We start from the raw sequence: 20,839 nt of genomic DNA, 5'->3' as shown, positions 1-20,839 counted from the left end.
TCCTGAAAGTGTCGCAACGTGCGTGATGACGTTATGAAACTCACCTGCATGCTTTACAGCTGAATAGCAACACCCCTTTCCCCTGCTCTTCAGGTAGATTCCTCCACGAAGTTAGTTTATCGATAGGCAATTCAAATCGCAGAGCCACAAGTGTCAAGCCCTCGACTTATTTTGAATTGGACTGGACACCTTTACTTTGCAGCTACTGAGACGTTTTACAGGTAGGCAAGTCTATCACCTTTATTACTTCTCCATTGTCTCAACAAGCAGGTGAGGTCGAAGTTCCACAATTGATTCATGCTACTCGTGAGTTGAAATGATAAGATGGGGTGTGAATTACATAGACAACTTCGGGTTGAATATTTGTAGACATGTTTAGACGGGACCCAATGGACGGGACACCTGTTTTGACTCGACGAGACCCGAGTGGTCTATCTCTCAAACTGTTCTCCAAATAATTACATTTTCACTTTTTTTTTTTCAAATGTAATCTTCAGACGACAATAGCCTAACTTTTTCATTTGCGCACTGTCAACGTGAAATGATTTGATGACATGGATTTAGTCAACACACAGTTGGCAGACTGAAGTGGGGGGGTTTTCTGTTTGGGAATTATTGGGTTACACTGAGTCTAAATCAATTGAGGGGCAATGAGAGATTAGAAGATTGATTCAAATTTAATGTGACTATTTGCGGTCTCTGTAATCCATGAAGCAGCACCCATTATAGTGGAATGCCCTTAATGTGTAGCTTGGAAGACTTCACTGTAGAGAATGGGAATTATGACAGCAGAAAATGGGTAGGACAGTTGCAGTTTGTAAAAAAAGAGACCCTGTCAGTGTTTTGGGTGACAGACAACTAAATGACCCACTCCCCCTTGCCTCACCCTACAGGTTCTGCCACACATGCAGGTTTCTGCCTGCCACGGTGACGTTTCACCACAGTTTCGACACACTGCATTCCCAAATAGCTGCGTCTTTCTTCCCCTTTGTACGTTCACCTGTTGCGAGGTTGTTTGATAAATGAGGACCCTGATACTGTGTGACCTGTGTCTAATCCAAGGCTAGGTCAGGATGCCTTTACAGTACGACGAGTGTGTCTCACTCAACCATCCATGAATTGAAAACGGTCATTAAGGTTCCTTAGATGATGTATGTATGAATTCCCTGATGGATGTTGTTTTGGTGTTTGTTCAAGGATGTAACTTAAGAAGATAATACTGTGGTTGTAAAATGGTAGCACACACTGTGTGAACAATGTTAATGACAGGCCCAAGTAATACAACTGAGGTTGAAAGCCCATTGTAATGGCTAATTATACCTAGTCTGTGGGCTCGGCCGTGGTATCTACTGATCTAGACTCATGAAGTGGTGCATTTGTTGTTTGTGTGTTGCTCAGCCATTGACCAAGATGTATAGGGTGACTCGAGGCCATGTAAAATGTTCCCCAATGATTCTTGGAAGACCACATTCTCTCAGCACGGCAAGGAAGGCCAGTGTTTTCTTTCACAATGTAACATGACAGGTACCAAGCTTGCTCACACAGTGAACTGTGAGGAACTGCTAATGTCATGGTGGAATTAGGCCTAAAACATTAGACACTATTTGTCTTAGCACACACTTGCACTGCAGCCCTCGTGAACACCTGATGTACAGAGGAACAAACAGTAGTCTGTTCGGTTGATTGAATACTTCAGGTATTGTCAATTTTTGACAAAGTATAATATTTGCTTCAGTGGGAACTTGACAGTTGCTTGCCCCTGTGTGTTATTGGTGCATCTGGAGCAGACTGTGTGTTCTCTGCAGTGTGAGCGATTGTTTACCTGTCGTAAGGGCACACCTTAACTTACACAAGCCTGCTCTTAAGAAGTGTTTGCTTATGCTACAGCTCTCTATCAAATCCAGTCAAGTGTTTTTTTACTCTACCCTGTTCCCCCCTCACTTTGCTATCAATGATTCAAGTGGCCCACTGTCCAAAGGCCAGTTGTTCCAGAACACTGAACACTGTGGTCCTCTGCGGCTCAGATGGTAGAGCATGGCGCTAACAACGCTTAGGTTGTGGGTTTGAATCCTGCTGGGACCATATATACTGAAATGTATGTATGCACTCACTGCAATGTATGTCGGTTTGGATAAAAGCGTCAGCTTGTTTTTGTATGTGTGTGTATATATATATATATATATATATATATATATATATATATATATATATACAAAAACAATGATGATATGAAATGTCCTCCTTCCTTATCATTACTAACTTCTCATAATGTAAACAGAAATCTATCGTCTGTTAAGCAGTGCTGCTTTACACCTGTATGTTGACCTCTCAAGGTCTTCACACACACACACACACACACACACACACACACACACTGCCTTAGTCAGTAGAGACATTTAGGAAGGTAGGTAGTGCAGGTTAAGGAGAAGAACATAAGAAAAGAGGCAGCCAGGAAAGTTATCGCGCCTGTGCATCGGGGCCATACATACATGTTTATTATGTAGAGATTCAATCTAAACCCCCTGCTACTTCCTCATCCCACAGCAGAGCACAGTGGCGGCCTATTTAGAGAAACCTTGGCCAGGCCTCTGGCGAAGTAAATACCCTATCAATTATTAACAGCCCAACGCACTCATTCCCTGTGTAACCATAGCTCCAGGCATGACTAATCAAGCCCCACAACCTGCTCCATGGGAAAGCTCTGAGCACCTGACTGTGGTCAAACACACAGGGGGACAGAATGGGAATATTGCCGTTTAGTGCACATCTCAGCCAAGGTGGATGCAGTATGTGACAGCTTTTGTAAAGAGGAAGAGGCCTGGCAGTGTTTGTGGAGTGCCTCTCTACTGTGGCCCCCCCTTCACCTGGACTCTGTGTGAAGGTATCAGTGACCATGTGGTGCTGAGATAAGGTGTACAGTGTATGTCTCCTACCACCACAGCCATGTACTGAATTCAGCTCTGCCTCCAGTGTGTGTTAGCGTTAGCGTTAGTGTTAGCGACCAGGGTCAGCCAGACCTGGGGTGACCTCATGTAAGGCTGGCAGCAGGTTGTCGTCGGACAAAACAAGACGTCGTTAATCATCATGAATCTGACGCAGCGGATCAAACTCTTAAAGCAGTCAGTGTTACCTCCACCGGTGAACCCAGTGTCACCGCCGTCGGTAAGTTGCTCTTTGTACCCTCTCTACGAACTGAAACGAAGTAGGCCACTCTTGTGAAATCACACAATGAGGCGAATGTGACTTTTTCATCTGTTTAATTTGTTCTTTGGTGTTAAACCAATCTGTTGATCAACTGGGTTGTTGCATCAGGTCTTCATGAAGTACCTGCTTTATATTCCTAATGTTGTCATCATCTAACCTCTTATGTAGTCATGGAGAGCACATAACATTGAGAGAGAAAGGTACTTTGTTGATCCCCGAGGGGAAATTAAGGCGTTACAGCTGCTTGCATCACAAACAACAACAACAAAATAAAGTGACAATAGAATAAAAATAGACATCCAAAACATTATATACAGTATGAACAGTCCAGTATGATTTAACATCCCCCAGCCTGACTCTGATCACCCCGATCGAGCCAGCCGGAGGAGTTGTACAGTCTTATTGCGGTAGGCAAGTGCCACAGTGTCCAGGGTGACACCGAGGACAGGACCAGCTTTCCTAATAAGCTTGTTCAGCCTCTTAGTGTCACCTTTCTTGATGCTGCCCCCCCAGCATACCACCGGGTACAGCAGTGCGCTGGCCACCACTGAGCAGTTAGTATGGCATGCTGACTGCACCTACTCCTCAGCGGTAGTGAATGATTACCCCTCCTGAAATTGACTGTGGTATTGTGGTTTCTGTTTGTTTAATCTTTGTAGCTTATGACAAGTGGTCTGCACTACAGTGACTCATTTACTGGGTCTGACTACTGTTTCCCATCTAAATGTCTTAAGGTGTGTTTCACCTTTTCCACGTGGGTGTATAGGGTTTCATATAGTGGCAAAATAGGTTCCGCCTTAAATCCTTGGCAACAAAGGGCAATAGAAAGTGCTCTGTGAGAGTGGGAGAGGCAGAGGTGGCGGAGCTCCCCATTGATCCAGGTGGGGTTTCTGCAAGGTGTTTTTCTCTGACAAAGAGCCGCCCTGGGCAGACCCCGTTAGCTTATAGCCCCGTTAGCTATTGATAACCCCGATCATGTTTCAGCCGGACAGCCGGACTCTGGGGTCATTTTGATAGAAACCAATACAAGTCAATATCACCTCTGTCACGTGGATTATGAGATGGAATAGGAAGCAACCTGTTTTTGAGTAGAGGACGCTGCAGGTGTGCTCAGGTGTTACCAAGCTAGCTCGAGTCCCAGTGGGAGATGGAAGTGAGGTTCAAAGAAGTGGTGAGTAGCTCATTTATCAGCGAAAGAAATCATTTTTGGTCTTTTATGAATTGCTGGAAAGTACCTGAGTATTCTCTAGCTTTCCCCTTTGACGATGTGTGGTGGTTTGATATCCTGTTATTGCTTTCACTCTCCAAGGCTGTGGTCTCTGTAGGTCTATACTGTACTGTACTTCCATGTATACGGGTGTGTTGTTCTGGAGGCAGTGAGGAACTCTCCTATAGGGTACTGTAGCTAGGTGAGAGCTGGATGGTGGCCATAGAAAGGCTTGGCTTATTACTCACATAAGCCTAGTAGCCAAAAGCAGTACACTGGCTGTTGGGCAGTATGACTGGGCTGCCCTGACAGTGAGTGAGTCTAAGACAAAAAAAGAAAAAGCTGTTGAAGTGCACTTCATGTCAAGTAGGATTTTGCGGAAAGTAGTGCAATATGAGACTCTGTGTAGTTGTGTTGCTAATACCTGCTTCATTTTAGATGTGGATGTCATTTCACAGAGATGGCTTTACCAATCCAAGATGTCCTCCCATGAATTGTTGTATAGCCTAGTATTACGCTCGCGTATTCTCTTGCTCACTGTGTTGACAGAGGCATGTTTTCAGGAAGGGTATCCCTTGACTCTAGACTGATAGCATCACCACTATTTGCGTTTTCTGTTGGCAGTGAGCCTCATCCGTAATATATGCCATTTAGCTGATGCTTTTATCCAAAGCGACTTACATTGCAGTGAGTGCATACATTTCAGTATATATGGTCCCAGCGGGAATCAAACCCACAACCTAAGCGTTGTTAGCGCCATGCTCTACCTACTGAGCCACAGAGGACAGCGATCCGTCATCTGTCACAGGATTGCTGCACGTGTCGTTGGTGTCAACCATTGTCTCCCTGTTTAGTCATTTGGATCAATGTATTCTCGTATAGAGGATACAGGAGATTATGCCCACATGGCATTACATTGATTTGACTGTTAGTCAGTCATTCTCTTGACAAGGAGCTTCTTCTTTGAGTCCTGATCAAACTGTTTCCATCAGTCTATTCTCTTGGGATACCATTCAGTAGTTCAGTAGATTATTGAGCAAAGAATGCCATGTCTTTGATCGTAAACATTACAAGCAGACACAGGTATTCCATTTGCAACTCTCTCATAGGGAGAGGGTTAATGATTGATAGGGGAGGCTGAGGTGGTTATTCCCTGTGTGACCTATTGACCTGTGTGTTCATGGACCCTGGAATATACACATACACATACATACATACATACATACATACATACATACATACATACATACATACACACACACACACACACAGGTGAGTCCCATTTACACAGACATCTCCTAACTTGTTATATATTTTTCTGGTGTACAGGTATCAATAACATGGTCAGACATATGGTGCTCAGCTCCCAGGGCATACGGTATGGCTGAACTGGTTGTTGAAGTCTGTTTGTATTGCAGCTACTGACACTCACTGACAGACAACATCTGAGGCTCAAAGACATTTGAATATAGCATTGACGACAGGCTTTTCACACCTCTGTACAATACTGCCCTTGTTTGGTTTTGTAGTCTCTCTCACTCGACCAGTTTTGGCTATTTGTTGTAGGTCTTATGAGATATAGTATAAGGCCTGCATGTTTGGTTTTGACATTAGATGGTATGTGGAAAATGCTAGAGTGGAGCAGAAATATGTTGAGTATGTTGAGTATGTCAGTTAAGAAACTCAATAAGAGTGAATGTCACTATTGTCAGTTGGTTGGTTTCCTGTTTGGTTGTGTCCAGGGGTGTGTTCAGTAGGGATGACGCATGCTAAATTGAGCAGATAGAAATATATTGTATAGAACAGATAGGGCTCTCTTTCACATGGCAAGAGGTGGTGTCTGTTCTATGCGTTGAATTTCTATCTGCAACGCCCAGAACATGTCATCGAACCCCCAGGGGCTTATTCAGGAGAGACTACAGCAATGTTCCAGCATGCTAGGTCAGATAGAAATGTAATGTCTGGAACAGACATGGTTTATCTTTTGTGTAGAGCAAGAAATCCCACCAGCTTTATACGTAACATTTCTGTGTGCAACCTCATTGAATAAACCCTAGGCGTCGTATGTCGCAGGGAGAGCATAAAGGGCCTCTGAGCTGTCCCTTGTGGCCCCTCCCCCATACCTGTCAGACAGGAATGGGACAGGTGAGAGCTTGCTGGGGCTGGTATTGAGTCGCTCTTCTCCTCCGCTCCTCACACACAAACACACACACGCACACGCACACACACACACACACACACACAGCACAGCACAGTGCAGGGCGGAGGACCTGGAGCTCAGCTGCTCTCAGTGTAAGGTCTGGACTACACAGCTGCTGCTTCTGTTGTTGTCCTGCACGTTGTCATTTCTTATCAAGGAAATCATTTCTTAGTATTTCTTGTCAAAGAGAAAAGATTCTTATTGTTTTGTTTTTGGCAAAGTGTGTCATTTCTGTACTCTGCACGTTGATTCCAGTGGTGTAATAGTTGTTATGTTGTCATTTCTTTTCAGAAACCAGACATGGAGGAGTTAATGATATGGGAGCAACATACAATAACACTAAACAAAGTAAGTGTGTGTGTGCATGCGTGCGCGTATTAATACTTGGTTTAATATACCAACTATGATGTCAAGTTAATTCGAAGCCTATTGTGAAACATGTCCACTTGAGTTGGAGACAACATCAGAACTATCCATTTCAGCAGCGAGGCAGCCAGCTCCAGGAATGTCAGAGCGTGACAAAGACACACCCTGCTGCTCTCTGTAACTCTAGGTGGAGGTCAGGTGACACACTTGAATGCTGATGGAATGTACCTCCTCTCTCTCTCTCTCCCCCCCTCCCCTCCTCTCTCTCTCTCTCTCTCTCCTCCCCTCCTCTCTCTCTCTCCCTCCCTCCTCTCCCTTTATCTCGCTACCACCCTCTCTCTCTCTCCATGGCAGGACTCCAAGGTGGGTTTTGGCTTTGCGATCTCAGGAGGCCGAGATAAGCCTAACCCAGACACCGGGGACACAGCAGTAGTGGTCTCAGATGTGGTGAGGAATGGACCTGCTATGGGAAGGCTATTGTAAGTCACCTGTTTGTCACCCTGTCTGGAATTGCCTGGCCTTTTGTTCATGAACACGTATTGCAGTACACACGTATATGTGTACACACACACACATATATATATATATATATATATATACACACACACATACAAATGTAAATACATACTGTCCATACACATGTACACACCAACATGTACACACACAACCAAATGACTGTGCTCTGTATGAATATTTGCTCACCTTCACCTTTCTTCCCTCTCTAATAGCACCAAAGATCATATCGTCATGGTTAATGGCGTGTCCATGGAGAACGTCTACTCTACCTTCACAATCCAGAACCTCAAGTCATGCGGCAAAACAGCCAACATCGTGAGTGCTGACAGAAACCTCCCTTACAGAGCCTCGTTTGAGCAAATGCCATTATAAAAAAACAAAACAAAACAAAAAAAACAGTATCCTAAAGCCACATGTTTATTTTTATGTGTAACACATTCAGCTTCCATACACAACAGATCCATTCTCTACCTTCACACACGTCTCAGCTTCTCTGTTAGACTGTGAACAAGCCTCCTACTGTTTTAGTTAACTCTTGTTGGTGTATATTCCTGGGCTTTGAATAGTCTTTCCCACACTGTGAGAAGAATTGTTGAATGCTGTATTACATCCCAGCTGTATACTGATAGCCCTGTCCAGGACCCCGACTGTGAAGCAGCATCTTAACATGCATTGTAATTCCATACCACTGCCCAGCTGTGCACTAACTTGTCCCTGTCTTTCTTCGAGACCATGAAAAGGGAATTCAAGATCCATAGTGCTGCATAGCACATGAAACCTACTCTCCACCCAGCTGTATAGTGACCCAGCCCTGTCCCTCTCTCTCCACCCAGCTGTATAGTGACCCAGCCCTGTCCCTCTCTCTCCACCCAGCTGTATAGTGACCCAGCCCTGTCCCTCTCTCTCCACCCAGCTGTATAGTGACCCAGCCCTGTCCCTCTCTCTCCACCCAGCTGTATAGTGACCCAGCCCTGTCCCTCTCTCTCCACCCAGCTGTATAGTGACCCAGCCCTGTCCCTCTCTCCCCCCCCCCAGACTGTGAAACGTCCTCGTAAGATCCAGCTCCCAGTCACCACCAGCAGCAGGCCGTCGCGCGCCGTCTCCCACTCCAACCTGCTGGAACCGGAGCCTCCGCGACAACCCCGCCGCTACTCCGACGGAAGCGACCACACCCGCGACAGAGACCGCTACCGCGCCCGCAGCTCCACGCCCGACCGCAACGGCCACGCTCTGCCGCTCAGTTCTGGGTACAAGCGTCTGCCGCGCCAGGACGGCCCGGAAAAGCCAATCAGAGCCACCCTGCTGAAGAAGAAGCTCACTGATGGTAAGGGACCGGGGCGAAGGGACCGGAGACTCTTGTCTTAGAACGGTAGATTTGTTGAGTTCCAGGTCTCCTGTCCTCATTTCAGCCAGGCTCCGCAGGGCAATAGCAGGTTGTTGTGTAATGTTAATGTGGCTCCTGAGATGTTAAACACTTATACTGGTGTTGGGAGATCTCAGACTGAAAATCAACACGTTGCAATTGCAATGAAAGACGACCTGGAATGCAGCCAATGCCTCCGTCCTGTCAGAGGTTTTCACAGATCTGACGTGCTGGGATAGGTGTACTGCTGGTGCATTGATTTCATGTTGCCTCTCTGTCTGTGTTCCAGAGTATGGACTGAAGTTGGGGAGCCAGATCTTCATCAAACACATGACAGATACAGGCCTGGCTGCCAAGGAGGGCACTCTGCAGGAGGGAGACCTCATCCTCAAGGTGAGAGACAGCGAGGGAGAGACAGAGAGAGGGCTTTTAAGATAGAAATGTCTGTCTACTCTGTCACATCTACTAAATTTCACAGCTTTTGTGGAGATTCTCCACTCCTGACCCAAAATTTCCTGACGACAATCAAAAGTTTCAGTGGTTGTTAATGACATTGTGTGAAGCACAACCACACATTTAAGCATTGTGTGAACGATAAAGTTTTTATTTGAATGTCTCCCTCTAAACCATCCTTCCTGTCCAGATCAACGGTATGGTAACAGAGAACCTGTCTCTGCTGGAGACCAAACACCTGGTGGAGAAGTCCAGAGGCAAGCTAACCATGATGGTCCTCAGAGACGACCGCAAGTTCCTGGTCAGCATCCCTGAGATAGTGGACAGCGCCCCCAACAGCGAGGAGGACCGCCGAGGGAATAGCAGCTCCGAACTAGAGGGTGAGAGAGAGGGGGGTGGGGGGGAAGAGGGAGGAGGGAGTGAAGGGGGGCAGAGAGAGAGAGGGGGGGTGGGGTGGGGAAGAGAGAGAAGGGAGGAGGGAGTGAAGGGGGGCAGAGAGAGGGGGGGGGGGAAGAGGGAGGAGGGAGTGAAGGGGGGCAGAGAGAGAGAGGGGGGGTGGGGTGGGGAAGAGAGAGAAGGGAGGAGGGAGTGAAGGGGGGCAGAGAGAGGGGGGGGGGAAGAGGGAGGAGGGAGTGAAGGGGGGCAGAGAGAGAGAGAGGGGGGGGGGGAGAGAGAGAAGGGAGGAGGGAGTGAAGGGGGGCAGAGAGAGAGAGGGGGGGGGGGATGGGGAAGAGAGAGAAGGGGAAGATCATCCAGCTGTTTTGTGATCTCCTCCTCCATTGGTTTGATTTCTTCTTTCTTTGATCTCGTCAGACATTTCAGACCTGGACACAGACATCCCCTCTCCCAAGGGCAGAGTGTCACGCTCCACCACTCGAGAACGCCGCACACGCAGGTAACCACAGCAACAGCTCAACAACACCCATCAACAACATCCATACATAAAATGTGTTTTTAAAAAACCCTCTATTTATCCAGGTTAATCTCATTAAGATGAAATCTCTCTCAAGATCTAGTTATGCTGTTTGCCAAGGTGACACCTGAACTGTAAAAGTATGACGAGTGTCTCTCTCTCTCTCTCTCTCTCTGCCTTGCCCGCCCATCTCTCCTCTCTCTCTCTCGTTTCTGTCTTGTGTTTTAGAACCAGAGCGGAGCCTCCTCCTCCAGCTAAGTCTCGTGACACATCCCCAGCCCGCTCCACACTGAACCGCCCCCCTGCTAAAGCTTTCCCTCCCCGCAGAGGTGAGTTTAGGAATATATAGTCACATCAGTGTTACCAATATTAACACTGCTTCTGGTCACTATTTCCAGGATACCCCAAAGATACCACTCATCTTGTCGGTGTAACCCGAACAATAACTGTGCTCACTTATTCAACCATTATGTAGCCAGTCATTGAGAATACATTTGACAATAATGAGTTGCGTCATGTTTTGTTTTCCTCCAGCTCCGTCACAGTCTGAGTCTGACCGCAGTGCCTCCCCTCCAGCCAGGAGAGACAGCCCAGATATGAGAGACCACTCAAACAAATACAGGTGGGCTCAACGTACTGGACAACAATACACACCTGACATGTTGTACACACTTATGTGGAATCTGGAGGCCTCAATTATACATTAAAAAGTTTGCACTGTGTAATGCCATTGTCGAACTTAAACCACTCAGCAGTTTTTTATTTATTTATTTTTATCAATATTACAGTATTCATTTTCATTTGTCTCTGCTGTAGAACCCTCTCAGGACTGTCCACCCTCCCCAACCCCCGAGCTTCACCCATCGTCCCCAACTGGTCCGGGACGGCTTCCCGCCCCTCCTCCAGCGCCTCGCGTCCTCGTAAAGCTGTGTCCGAGTCGGACTCTGACCGTAGCGCCTCCCCTCCGCCCAGGCGGAAGAGTCCCTCCGACCACTCCAGATACAAGTGAGCACATTGACCTCTACAATCTCACCTCCTCAGCTCCACTCTCTGAGCTGCTCCCACCTGCTTCACTCTGTTTTCTCCATCATCTCTCTCATTCTAAACACTCCCCTCTCTCCCTATCCCTCCCTCCCTGCCTCCCTCTCTCCCTCCCTCCCTCTCCCTCTCTCTCTCTCTCTCTCTCTCTATCAATCACTCTTCTTACATTCTCACACCTTATCTCTTTTTATCTTCCCCTCCTCATCTCTCCGTTCCATTATCCCCTTTCACCTCCTCCCCCTTCCCTCTTCCCTCCATTTTTCACCTCCTTATCTCCCCTCTCACCTATTCTCTCTCTCTCTCTCCCCCGCTCTCTCCACAGAGTCCTCCCTGATCTGCCCAACCCAGGGCTGAGAGGGTCCCCAATCACCGTTCGTCCAGAGGCCTATCGACGAGTCTCCTCCCCCTTAAGACCGCCTTCCCCAGGTCAGTACCAACTTGGCTCTGTTATTGGTCCCAATGAAACACAAGTGAACCACTGGGTTCACTATACTATGAATGGTTGAAGATAGACTTCAATACTCTGTGTGGTTGATGAGGTGCATGGGTTGACTGAAATACAGCCACTGACTACAGGGGATGAAGAGGCTGCAACCACAACAGCACATGACCCCTATTCTGCCTGTCTCTCCCCAGATTCAGAGTCTGAGTCGGACGGCAGCTCCGAGCCCCCCCAGAGGCAGGGCACCCCCCACAGCCAGGACTCCAGGAACAGATACAGGTACAGATGAGGTACCCCCACCCCATCCTATATCCCCCCCCCCCCCCCAAGCCTCAGCGGGACTGCCTGGACTGGGGCACTGAGGAACTGATGCAGGCCTTCTCTAGCTCACATTAATCGTAGTGTGTAGTGATTGTGTTGATTTATTGTTATGTTTTTTTTTTTCTTAAACTCATGATTTTGATCTTATTTTATTACATTTTTGTCTTTCTTGAATCTGTTAGTTGTACTCCCATGATGCATGTTGTACTTCTGTTAACTGTGAGGTTTTTTGTTTACCAATGAAATAAAATCGACTTACACTGAAATCTATATGTGGCTTAATATGGTCTGATGAGGTGGACTTTGACTGGCTGAAAAAAGAGGACTTTGATCATTGCTTATCAAAACTTCCCTACAAAACCCCCCCTCCCAATCACAACATGAGGAACTCAACAAAGATACACAAATACGAAGCAACCAAGTTTAGAACGATGACTTGACTGTCAGTCATGTAGCTGGTTAGACAGGGATTCTAACAGGAGTAGGACGCCAGAGCAATAATGATGCTGAATCCTTAACTCCTAATTGTCAACTCTCCTCTTGTTGATTGACTTTGATCAGTCGTTGAGAGAGCTCTCCCAGAGATCCTGAGGTGAATATTTCAGTCTCTTATCTCATCCTCTCATGATTTATAATATCAGCCACGGGTCCCCCTCTCCACACGTAACTGAGTTCTGTTGTTCTTCCTCCTCCCTCACTCCCAACCTCCCTTTCTTCTCTTGCAGAGCTGCTCCTGTGCTGACCCCGGCGCCCCGGGTGGAGTCGCCCAAATGGAAAACCCCCAGTGTGACCGTGACCAACCCTCCTCTGGGGAAAGGTGTGTGTGTGTGTGTGTGTGAGAACTCTGTGTATTTTTGTGCCTGGTCAAAAACTATTGCATAGCTCTTAACAAATGTAATATGAAAAAGTGTTGATTTTTGTTTGTTGTTTGTTCAGATTCAGGTTCAGAGTCGGAGGCGAGCTACGCATCAGTCCCTCGTCAGGAGTCTCCAGACAGTGCAGCCTCCGTAGGGTCTAAGGACAGATACAGGTGAGACAGTGCAGCCTCCATAGGGTCTAAGGACAGATACAGGTGAGACAGTGCAGCCTCCATAGGGTCTAAGGACAGATACAGGTGAGACAGTGCAGCCTCCATAGGGTCTAAGGACAGATACAGGTGAGGCAGAGAGACAGTATAGTTCATGACTGGTTTCAGATGGCACTGCGATGAGGCTGGCCAATGGCCCATTCCCAAGGCTTTAAAACAGACCAAGATACTAACTCATGCAGATTGGTTTGACAAATTGATTTGTGTTAAAAGAGCAAGTTCAAACAGAACGTATTGGCAGCTTTTACAGATCAGGTGCTAAAACACGTTGGGCAGATGTGTATAGAGGTGAAGTCAGATCTCTCTCTCTCTCTGAATAGTTGAGTGTGTTAGAACACAGATCTCTTGGGGAGATGAGGCCAGGATGTTAGACTGGTTAGACGGCTTAGACAAGGAACAGGGTCGTCTTCACTGGAAGAGATCTGTACACACAACGTGATGTTTGCAGGTATCTTCAGGTCACATGCTCCTGCAAGTCTGTTGTCGAGTGTATGAAAGTCTGGACCGCAGGTTTCTGTCCAGTGAGGTGGACAGTGGACACGTGACGTGTGACGTTGTAATCTCTATGCCGTGATTTGCTTATTATCACAGCGTACTGTGTCTGTAGAGCTTCTATAATGAACGACACGGTGATGTCACTACGTCTTCTCTGACGGCTCTCTCTCTCCCTCTCCCTCTTTCTTACACACAGAATTCTCCCTGAAGTGCGGGCCTCCCCACCTCCAGTGCGCCAGGCCCCCCCTCGCAGAGGTCTGACCCCCACCAGACCCCCTCCAGAGGGTGAGTAACCTCCGGTACCTTACACACTGTCCTCCCTTATTGTCTTTTTAAAAGGTCATTGGTCAGCACAGGAGATGAGCCAATCAGAACCTGGTCAATATGTAATCTCTCTCATCCCCTCCGTCTCTCGTCCTGCTAGTCCAGTTTTCTACAGCCTCTAGGTCTGTATATATCCTTATTCCCTGTGCGTTCTCCTCTTCAGATTCCTCAGAGTCGGAGCGCGCTCCCTCGCCCCCTAGGAGGTCCGGTAGCACAGACCAGGACAGCAACCACAGGTAAAACACTGTAATACCATACTACTATAGACCACTACATGTATACAGTAGGTAGAGTACTGTAAACCAACATAAACACAGATCTTCAAAGGGAGGCGCTCAAAATATCCTCCCTGATATTTTAAAGATACTGACCTAAAGGTGAATGGTGTCTCCATTCAATTGTATAGTGTCTCCATTCCACTTCCTGCCAACGGTACCCTGCGTTCTGGAGTGTCAGTGAAGAGCAACCCTCCTGTCTACTGTAAGTATCAGTCTATCTGACCTTTGCTTTACAGTAGTAGTAGTATTATTGGTGGACATGAAAACTCTAAATTGTGTTATTTGCATTTCAGCCAAGACAGAAGAGCCCATCTACTCCTTACCCCCAGACTCCTACCCCACACCCAACCTAGGGTGAGTTAATATGCTGCTGCCTGCCCTGAATAGACATCATTTGTTCCTTAAATTGAACAAAGTACAGTAAACCCTTCATACAGGTTATTTGATAGGTTACCACTCAATATCACTTCTTAATTTCTCTCATACTCCCTCCCCCTCTCTCAGGTACAGCTCGGATCTGAACAAGGTGTCGTTTGTGAAGGATGGTAGCGTGGGACTGAGGCTGGTGGGGGGCAACGACGTGGGCATCTTTGTGGGAGGGGTTCAGCCCAATAGCCCCGCCCAGCAGAAAGGCATGAAAGAGGGGGACCAGATCATGAAGGTCAGTCCTTGATCTGGCCACATGCAGGGCTCGGATTATATCTTGAATCTTGGGGGTAGAAATGGAGGGAGGGGGAGGGGGGTGCCTTGATTCATACTGTAGTATCTGTCTCAGACTCTCACACCTCTGTTCTGTGGTCCCGTGCAGGTGAATGGAGTGGACTTTGGTCATTTCACCCGAGAGGAAGCTGCAATGTACCTGCTCAACATCAAGACTGGGGAGCAGGTGGACATCCGCACTCAGAACAAGATGGACAGTGAGTACTAATAGAGATGGCTAGCAGGTACAGCTGAGTTTCCACATTACAGCTTAGGTATATGATTATATTTCAAGATGGACAGTTACTGTGTAGTTGCATGTCATTATGGTATCCGTGCAATGTAATGTCAAGTGTGACCAACTTCTCCGTAACCCAAGTCTTCCTCTCGTCTCAGTTTACAAGAAGATCCTGAAGTCCAGCCTGGGAGACTCGTTCTACATCCGTAGCCACTTTGACCACGAGGCGGAGGGCAACGTCGGTCTGAGCTTCACCAGGGGAGAGGTGTTCAGGGTGGTAGACACCATGCACAGGGGCAAGCTGGGCAACTGGCTGGTCATACGCATGGGTAATGACCTGCACGAGCTCGACAAGGGCACCATCCCCAACCAGACCAGGTGAGATAGGCCAGGAGCTAGTTTGTTGCTTTATTGGTTGGTTGATGGATTTATTGGTCCATTGATTGATTGATTGATTGACATTTTTAAAAGTCTGCAAAGACGCATTTCCTGCAAGGATGCAGAACACCTGAAAGTATTATAGGACTGTGTATACTGTATGGAATGTGTTTAGCATGTGGCCTTTGTGTGTAGATGCTTAACCGAGTTTTTCTTCTATCCCTCAGGGCAGAGACTCTGGCCAGCATGGAGCAGTCTCAGAGGATCAGTGGGGCCGAGCGACAGGTCTCTGGACAAAGGGCTGAGTTCTGGAAACTACGGGGGCTCAGAGGGGGCAAGAAGAACGTCCGCAGGACTCGTGATGACCTCCTACAGCTCACCATCCAGGGCAAATTCCCAGCCTACGAGAGAGTTCTGCTCAGAGAAGGTTTGAGGAATTTTTGCCTGACATTTTGTTCAACTTCACATTAATTCTTTGCAGTACGGTCAAAGTAATGCCAGAAACATTGCTGTGGTAAATGTGGTTCTATAAATGAGCTTGCTTTTATCAGCACCAGTCTTTGATCCTTTCCAACCTTTAATCCTTTCCAACCTTGTGTCTCCGCTCAGCTAATTTCAAACGCCCCATCGTCATTCTCGGTCCTCTGAACGATGTTGCCATGGAGAAGCTAGCCAGAGAGATGCCTAATGAATATGAGGTGGCAGGTAAGCTGTCTGGTGTAATGTCTGGTTCATATCATGATACAGAGCTTAGTTGCTTTGTGTTCACCGGTTAATGAAACCGTCTTCTCTTTCTTCTTCTCTTTCTTCTCTGGTCATGACAGAGATGGTACCTCGTAGCAGTGGAGGTGAAACGGCATCCACAGTCATCAAGCTGGACACAGTGAGGAGGATTGCAGAGAAGGTAAGAACAGGGAGGATATGGGGTGAGAAGGGGACTGTGGCATAGGGTATAAAGGCCTTTGTTCAAGCTACAGTGATGCATCTGATTCGACTATATTGTAGTAATTAACGGCTACTGTGGTTCAAGTCTGATGAACAGTTGAGTCAGGTGTGTTTGTACTGGCCTGGAACAAAATCATGCAATCCTGTGGGTTCTGTGAACAAGGATTGAAGAACACAGAGCTCATAGAGAAAGCTTTACACTGTAAAGCAAGTTCTTGAATAACTTCTTGAAAACCCTTGTTTACTGTTTGTTTGTTTTGTTTCCAGGAAAAGCACCCTCTGCTGGACATTACTCCAACTGCAGTGGAGAGGCTGAACTACATCCAGTACCACCCCATGGTTCTGTTCCTAGACCCCCACAGCCGTAAGGACGTCAAGGCCATGAGGCAGAGACTCTGCCCCAACTCCAACAAGAGCTCCAGGCGCCTCTACGCACAGGCCCTCAAGATGAGGAAACACTGCAGCCACCTGTTTGCAGGTAAAACCGCACGCTCTGTTTCACTCACTCACCCTGCTCCTCTCTGTGGGCAGCAGGGACAGTAGGGTGCTGCTGTCCACTTCCCCCATCAGCAGCTCTGACACACCGAGGAGACAGAACAAAGAGGCCATTGCACACAGGCACAGCAACATAGACCTATTTCTCTTCCTCTATGTGGCCGCTCTGTGCCCTGTTGTGGTTGGACAGGGCTTGAACAACACACAGTTAATCTTAGAACACACTGCAGGCCTATGCACATTGACTTTACTCAGCGTGTCCACATCAGAGCACTTATCCATTGTTTTAATGCTCAGCCACGTATTCAGAGAACACACACCTGAAATAAGTTGCGTTACCCGCTGTTATGTAAAGTATACAACATAAAGATGTATCAATGGAAGAAGAAGACTCTTCATTTGGCCATACAATCAATTTTCATCAGTTGTAGGAATTTGATGCGTGCGAAGAAATGTTTTTGACTCCCTTTCTTGAGTGCTTCACTGTTCATCACGGTAGGTATGATACTGTTCACTGTGTTTTAATACTGTCTTTTTAAATCTTCCTCCCAGCACGCATTGACCTCCAGCCCAGCTCTAATAGGTGGTACGAGGTCCTGAAGGAGAAGATCCACCACCAGCAGGCTAAACCTGTCTGGGTGTCAGAAGTCACGGTAAGACAGACTCGCCTCACTGTTGAACCTCTTCTTACTCCTCAGAGATGGTAGAACCATAGAATTATAATTGTATGTATATGGTTAGAATTGCCAGAGGAAGGCACTGTTGAGTCGGCTGTACTCTGATGAGTGAGAAGGGGTGCTAACCTCTTGCCTGTGTCAGGAAGAATTATGTGCTTGGTTTTGCTGTTTGAACACTGTACAGATGTTCAAATGTCAATCTTGTTTTTCATCTGCTCAGTTCTTGACTAAACATGTTTTTTATACTAAGAGTGAATATATTCTCACTGGCTAAGCTGGTTAAACAGATTAAACCAATAAAGTCAATGTATGTCTGTTTGTGCAGTTGGAGGGAGGTGGAGAGGAGGAACTGGATGCGTTGGACCGTACCCACTCTGACTACCTGAGTGCAGCCAGTGACCTGGAGGACACAGACGGAGAGGCCTTCACAGACGGAGAGGCCTACACAGACAACGAGGACCTGGAGGAGCCCTTCGACACCCAGGCCCGGGCTCCCCGAAGCTCCAGGGCAGCAGGAGCAGCGCTCGCCCGCTCCTCAGAGCCCTTCTCCGGGCAAGACAGCCCCAGCCCAACGCCCACCCATGAGCCTCTCCGAGAGGTCCCACCGCTGATGTACGTACCTGAGCCCAGGTCAACACGCCTCACCTCCAACAGCCCCCCTCCCGCCACTGCTGACGCCCCCTCCAATCACAGCTACTCTGACTCGGACATCAGCGCCACGGACCCCATGGCCCCCACCACCCCCTCGGAAGGACCACCAGAGTTCAGAGCCCCCGACCCTGTAAGCTCTGTCCCTCTGCTCCCCCCAGCCAAGATGCCTCCTCCCCCACCCAAGCTGCCAGAGAGCCCCCCACCTGTTACTCTGTCTTTCATTGAGGAGAAACTCCAGCAGGTAGATACTGGGCCAGTCACTGTCACTCAGATCTAAGGCTACAGTGTTGGCTGCATATTCAATCACTGAAAGTGTAAATATTCATAGTTAGTACTGTAGCTGTTTGGTATGACTTGAGTCTATGGGCATGTTTGCCGGTAGATACTCTGCTCTCTGACCTATAATGCCGAACTATAATGTCCATTTCCCTGTTTTAGACCCGAATGGCAGAACCACAGGAGAGGAGGGCTTCCCCAAATTTCCTTGTGTAAGTGAAATATGTTCACTTGTATTCATTAGTGTGACACTGTATAATGTCAAAATGCAGCGTTTCTGGAGCGTAGCCAGGCTGAGGTGTAACAGTAAGTTAAATGGTGTGTGATCATGCTCTGCTCGTCCTTGCAGATTGGCTCATCACCAGGCCGTCCAGACGAGACGCACTCAGATCCGAGGCAGCGACAGCTCTGACGACAGCGAAGAGGTTGAGGACATCGAATGGGGTCCTGCTACGGAACTGTAGAGCATACAGTTCCAGGACCAGAACTCTAGAATTACCGTTTTAGAACTATACAGCACGCGTTCCAGAACTAGTACTCTCTACAGCACATCGTTCTAGAACTGGACGGTACAGTACACCATTTCAGAACTGCAACTCTACAGCATCCTCCAGAACTAGAACTCTTGAGTCTCACCGACCCAACTAGAACAACTGCCACTACACTGTGTCTCTCTAATCTACTGTGGGAAAGGCTGATTCGCTGCTCGCTCTTCTCATTTTCCTGCTGGAGTAATATTTTCTGTGGAAAGGTTTTTGAATTACTGCTGTCAAGGCTGCCTTCAGGTGTGGTATCTTGGGTTCTGGGTGCACGCCATTTAGAATTAAGAAAGGAGGATGGTTTTTCACTGAAAATGCCTATTGTAATAAAACCTCAGGGTTTTTTTGTATTTATACAGCTTGCAGTAAAGCAAACATTTTATTTTTTATTGTATGCACCTTTTTAATAAATACTGTTTATAATGCCAATATGGAGATTGTAAAGACACAAACAACAACACTGATATCTTGTCAAGGATGTTATTTGAACTAAAGACTTTAAATTGGGCTCTGAAAAAATAAACAGACATTCACAAAATGATGAACAGACTGATTTACAGGTATGGCATTAAATGCATGTCATTGTCCAAATTTCTTTATTGTAAATAAAACAAGGTACAATCCTCTCATCAGTCACTCTGTAATACCTGTGTGTTGTAAACATTGTGTTTGCATAATCCAACATGTTTCTGGATTATTAAATAATTAATGCAGTTTAGCTAGGATACAGTATATAATAATAATAATAATAATAATTATTGAGGCAGCCTCAACTCATATTGAAATCGTAAACCAACAAAATGAAAACACTGTCCTCTTTATTAGTTTTTTTATGAATGCAAACTAATTATAGTGCGAGGGTCCACCAGTCTGTAATCTTAGTCATGAGGCACAGAATAAACAGGATTTTAAGGGGCTCCCGGGGAGCCTCAGGCAAAGGCCCCAGTTTCAGACTACTGAAAAGCGACCACTGGCTTTAGGAGGAGGATCCCTTAAGTAATACTGAATTGTTGTCACTGCCAGGAATCCATGGACTATATTGACGATAATTAAAGGGGGCTACAGATCGATTATAAGCACACTTTGATGAGCATGGAAGCGCCTTGCTAAAATTGTGCGTACATTTACGCGTGGATTCTATCCGGGATGCATCGCAATGTTCTTTAGTGGGTCCTCTCCTCGTTTCCAACATCATCTTCACCATCAAGTCATTTTCTTTCCCCCTGAAGTTAACAGTTCTATTAGATATTAAAGATTCAATGAAGTAGATAAGAAGAGGAAGCCTCCTTGTTTCTCAACAAGATGATCACATGGTCAAAACACAGGTGTGTCCACATGGATTGCTTGATTAGTGTACAGAGGAGCACGGAGCAGGACAACACAATATCTCCTAACTGGAGTCCAACTATCCCCTTACCTACTGGCCATATAGTTGAACGCATGATGCATTCTCAGTTTGAACTCGCTTATTGGGCACAGTAATTTACCGTACAAACTATTCGAATGTGTTCCTGGTTTGTCCGTGGAGTTCAGGGCTAGAGATGCTCGGTGTATTTCATTAACGGTTGATCGCAGTCGTATAACGACATGTGCATCACATGCCAATTTCTTCCCTTGAGAGAAAAGAAAAAAAAAAGACGAAACGGATGCGGCGGGTGCACTGACTGTTTGTGGTGAGCTGTCAGTGAGCCTGCGCGCTCGATGTGTGACAAGAGGAAACGAGAGACGTTA

General features: G+C 46.9%; 1 protein-coding gene across 3 annotated transcripts; it reads left to right on the top strand.

The window, feature by feature from the left end:
- Positions 1-98: 98 nt before the first annotated feature.
- On the top strand, positions 99-19,734 carry tjp3 (tight junction protein 3). Of its 3 annotated transcripts, none has more exons than XM_083671939.1 (30): positions 99-221; positions 6,903-6,959; positions 7,332-7,456; positions 7,706-7,808; positions 8,529-8,817; positions 9,146-9,249; positions 9,500-9,689; positions 10,123-10,204; positions 10,451-10,551; positions 10,757-10,844; positions 11,039-11,227; positions 11,586-11,689; positions 11,900-11,984; positions 12,752-12,843; positions 12,963-13,056; positions 13,805-13,893; positions 14,096-14,168; positions 14,339-14,412; positions 14,504-14,564; positions 14,715-14,871; positions 15,019-15,127; positions 15,306-15,525; positions 15,753-15,952; positions 16,135-16,230; positions 16,350-16,429; positions 16,738-16,948; positions 17,518-17,618; positions 17,968-18,534; positions 18,732-18,781; positions 18,919-19,734. In XM_083671939.1, exons 2-30 carry the CDS (start codon positions 6,912-6,914, stop codon positions 19,031-19,033), a joined length of 3,897 nt encoding a protein of 1,298 aa, XP_083528065.1. In that variant the 5' UTR covers positions 99-221; positions 6,903-6,911; the 3' UTR covers positions 19,034-19,734. The 3 variants fall into 3 exon arrangements, with proteins under 3 accessions (XP_083528065.1, XP_083528064.1, XP_083528066.1); XM_083671938.1 differs by lacking the exon at positions 99-221 and adding an exon at positions 4,353-4,375; XM_083671940.1 differs by lacking the exon at positions 99-221 and adding an exon at positions 6,634-6,703.
- The last annotated feature ends 1,105 nt before the right edge of the window (positions 19,735-20,839 follow it).

This window comes from Argentina silus (genome assembly GCF_951799395.1).
Source record: "Argentina silus genome assembly, chromosome: 6".
Taxonomy (NCBI): Eukaryota; Metazoa; Chordata; class Actinopteri; order Argentiniformes; family Argentinidae; genus Argentina; species Argentina silus.
Note: the sequence above shows the minus strand (reverse complement) of the source record. Positions and strands in the feature narration are given on the sequence as shown.

Bases quoted from the DNA above. Each gene is read 5' to 3' on its own strand.
- tjp3 (XM_083671939.1), top strand. From the start codon at position 6,912: ATGGAGGAGTTAATGATATGGGAGCAACATACAATAACACTAAACAAA. The intron at 14,565-14,714 runs GTGAGTTAATAT...CCCCTCTCTCAG, and splicing joins TACCCCACACCCAACCTAGG to GTACAGCTCGGATCTGAACA. The intron at 17,619-17,967 runs GTAAGACAGACT...CTGTTTGTGCAG, and splicing joins TCTGGGTGTCAGAAGTCACG to TTGGAGGGAGGTGGAGAGGA.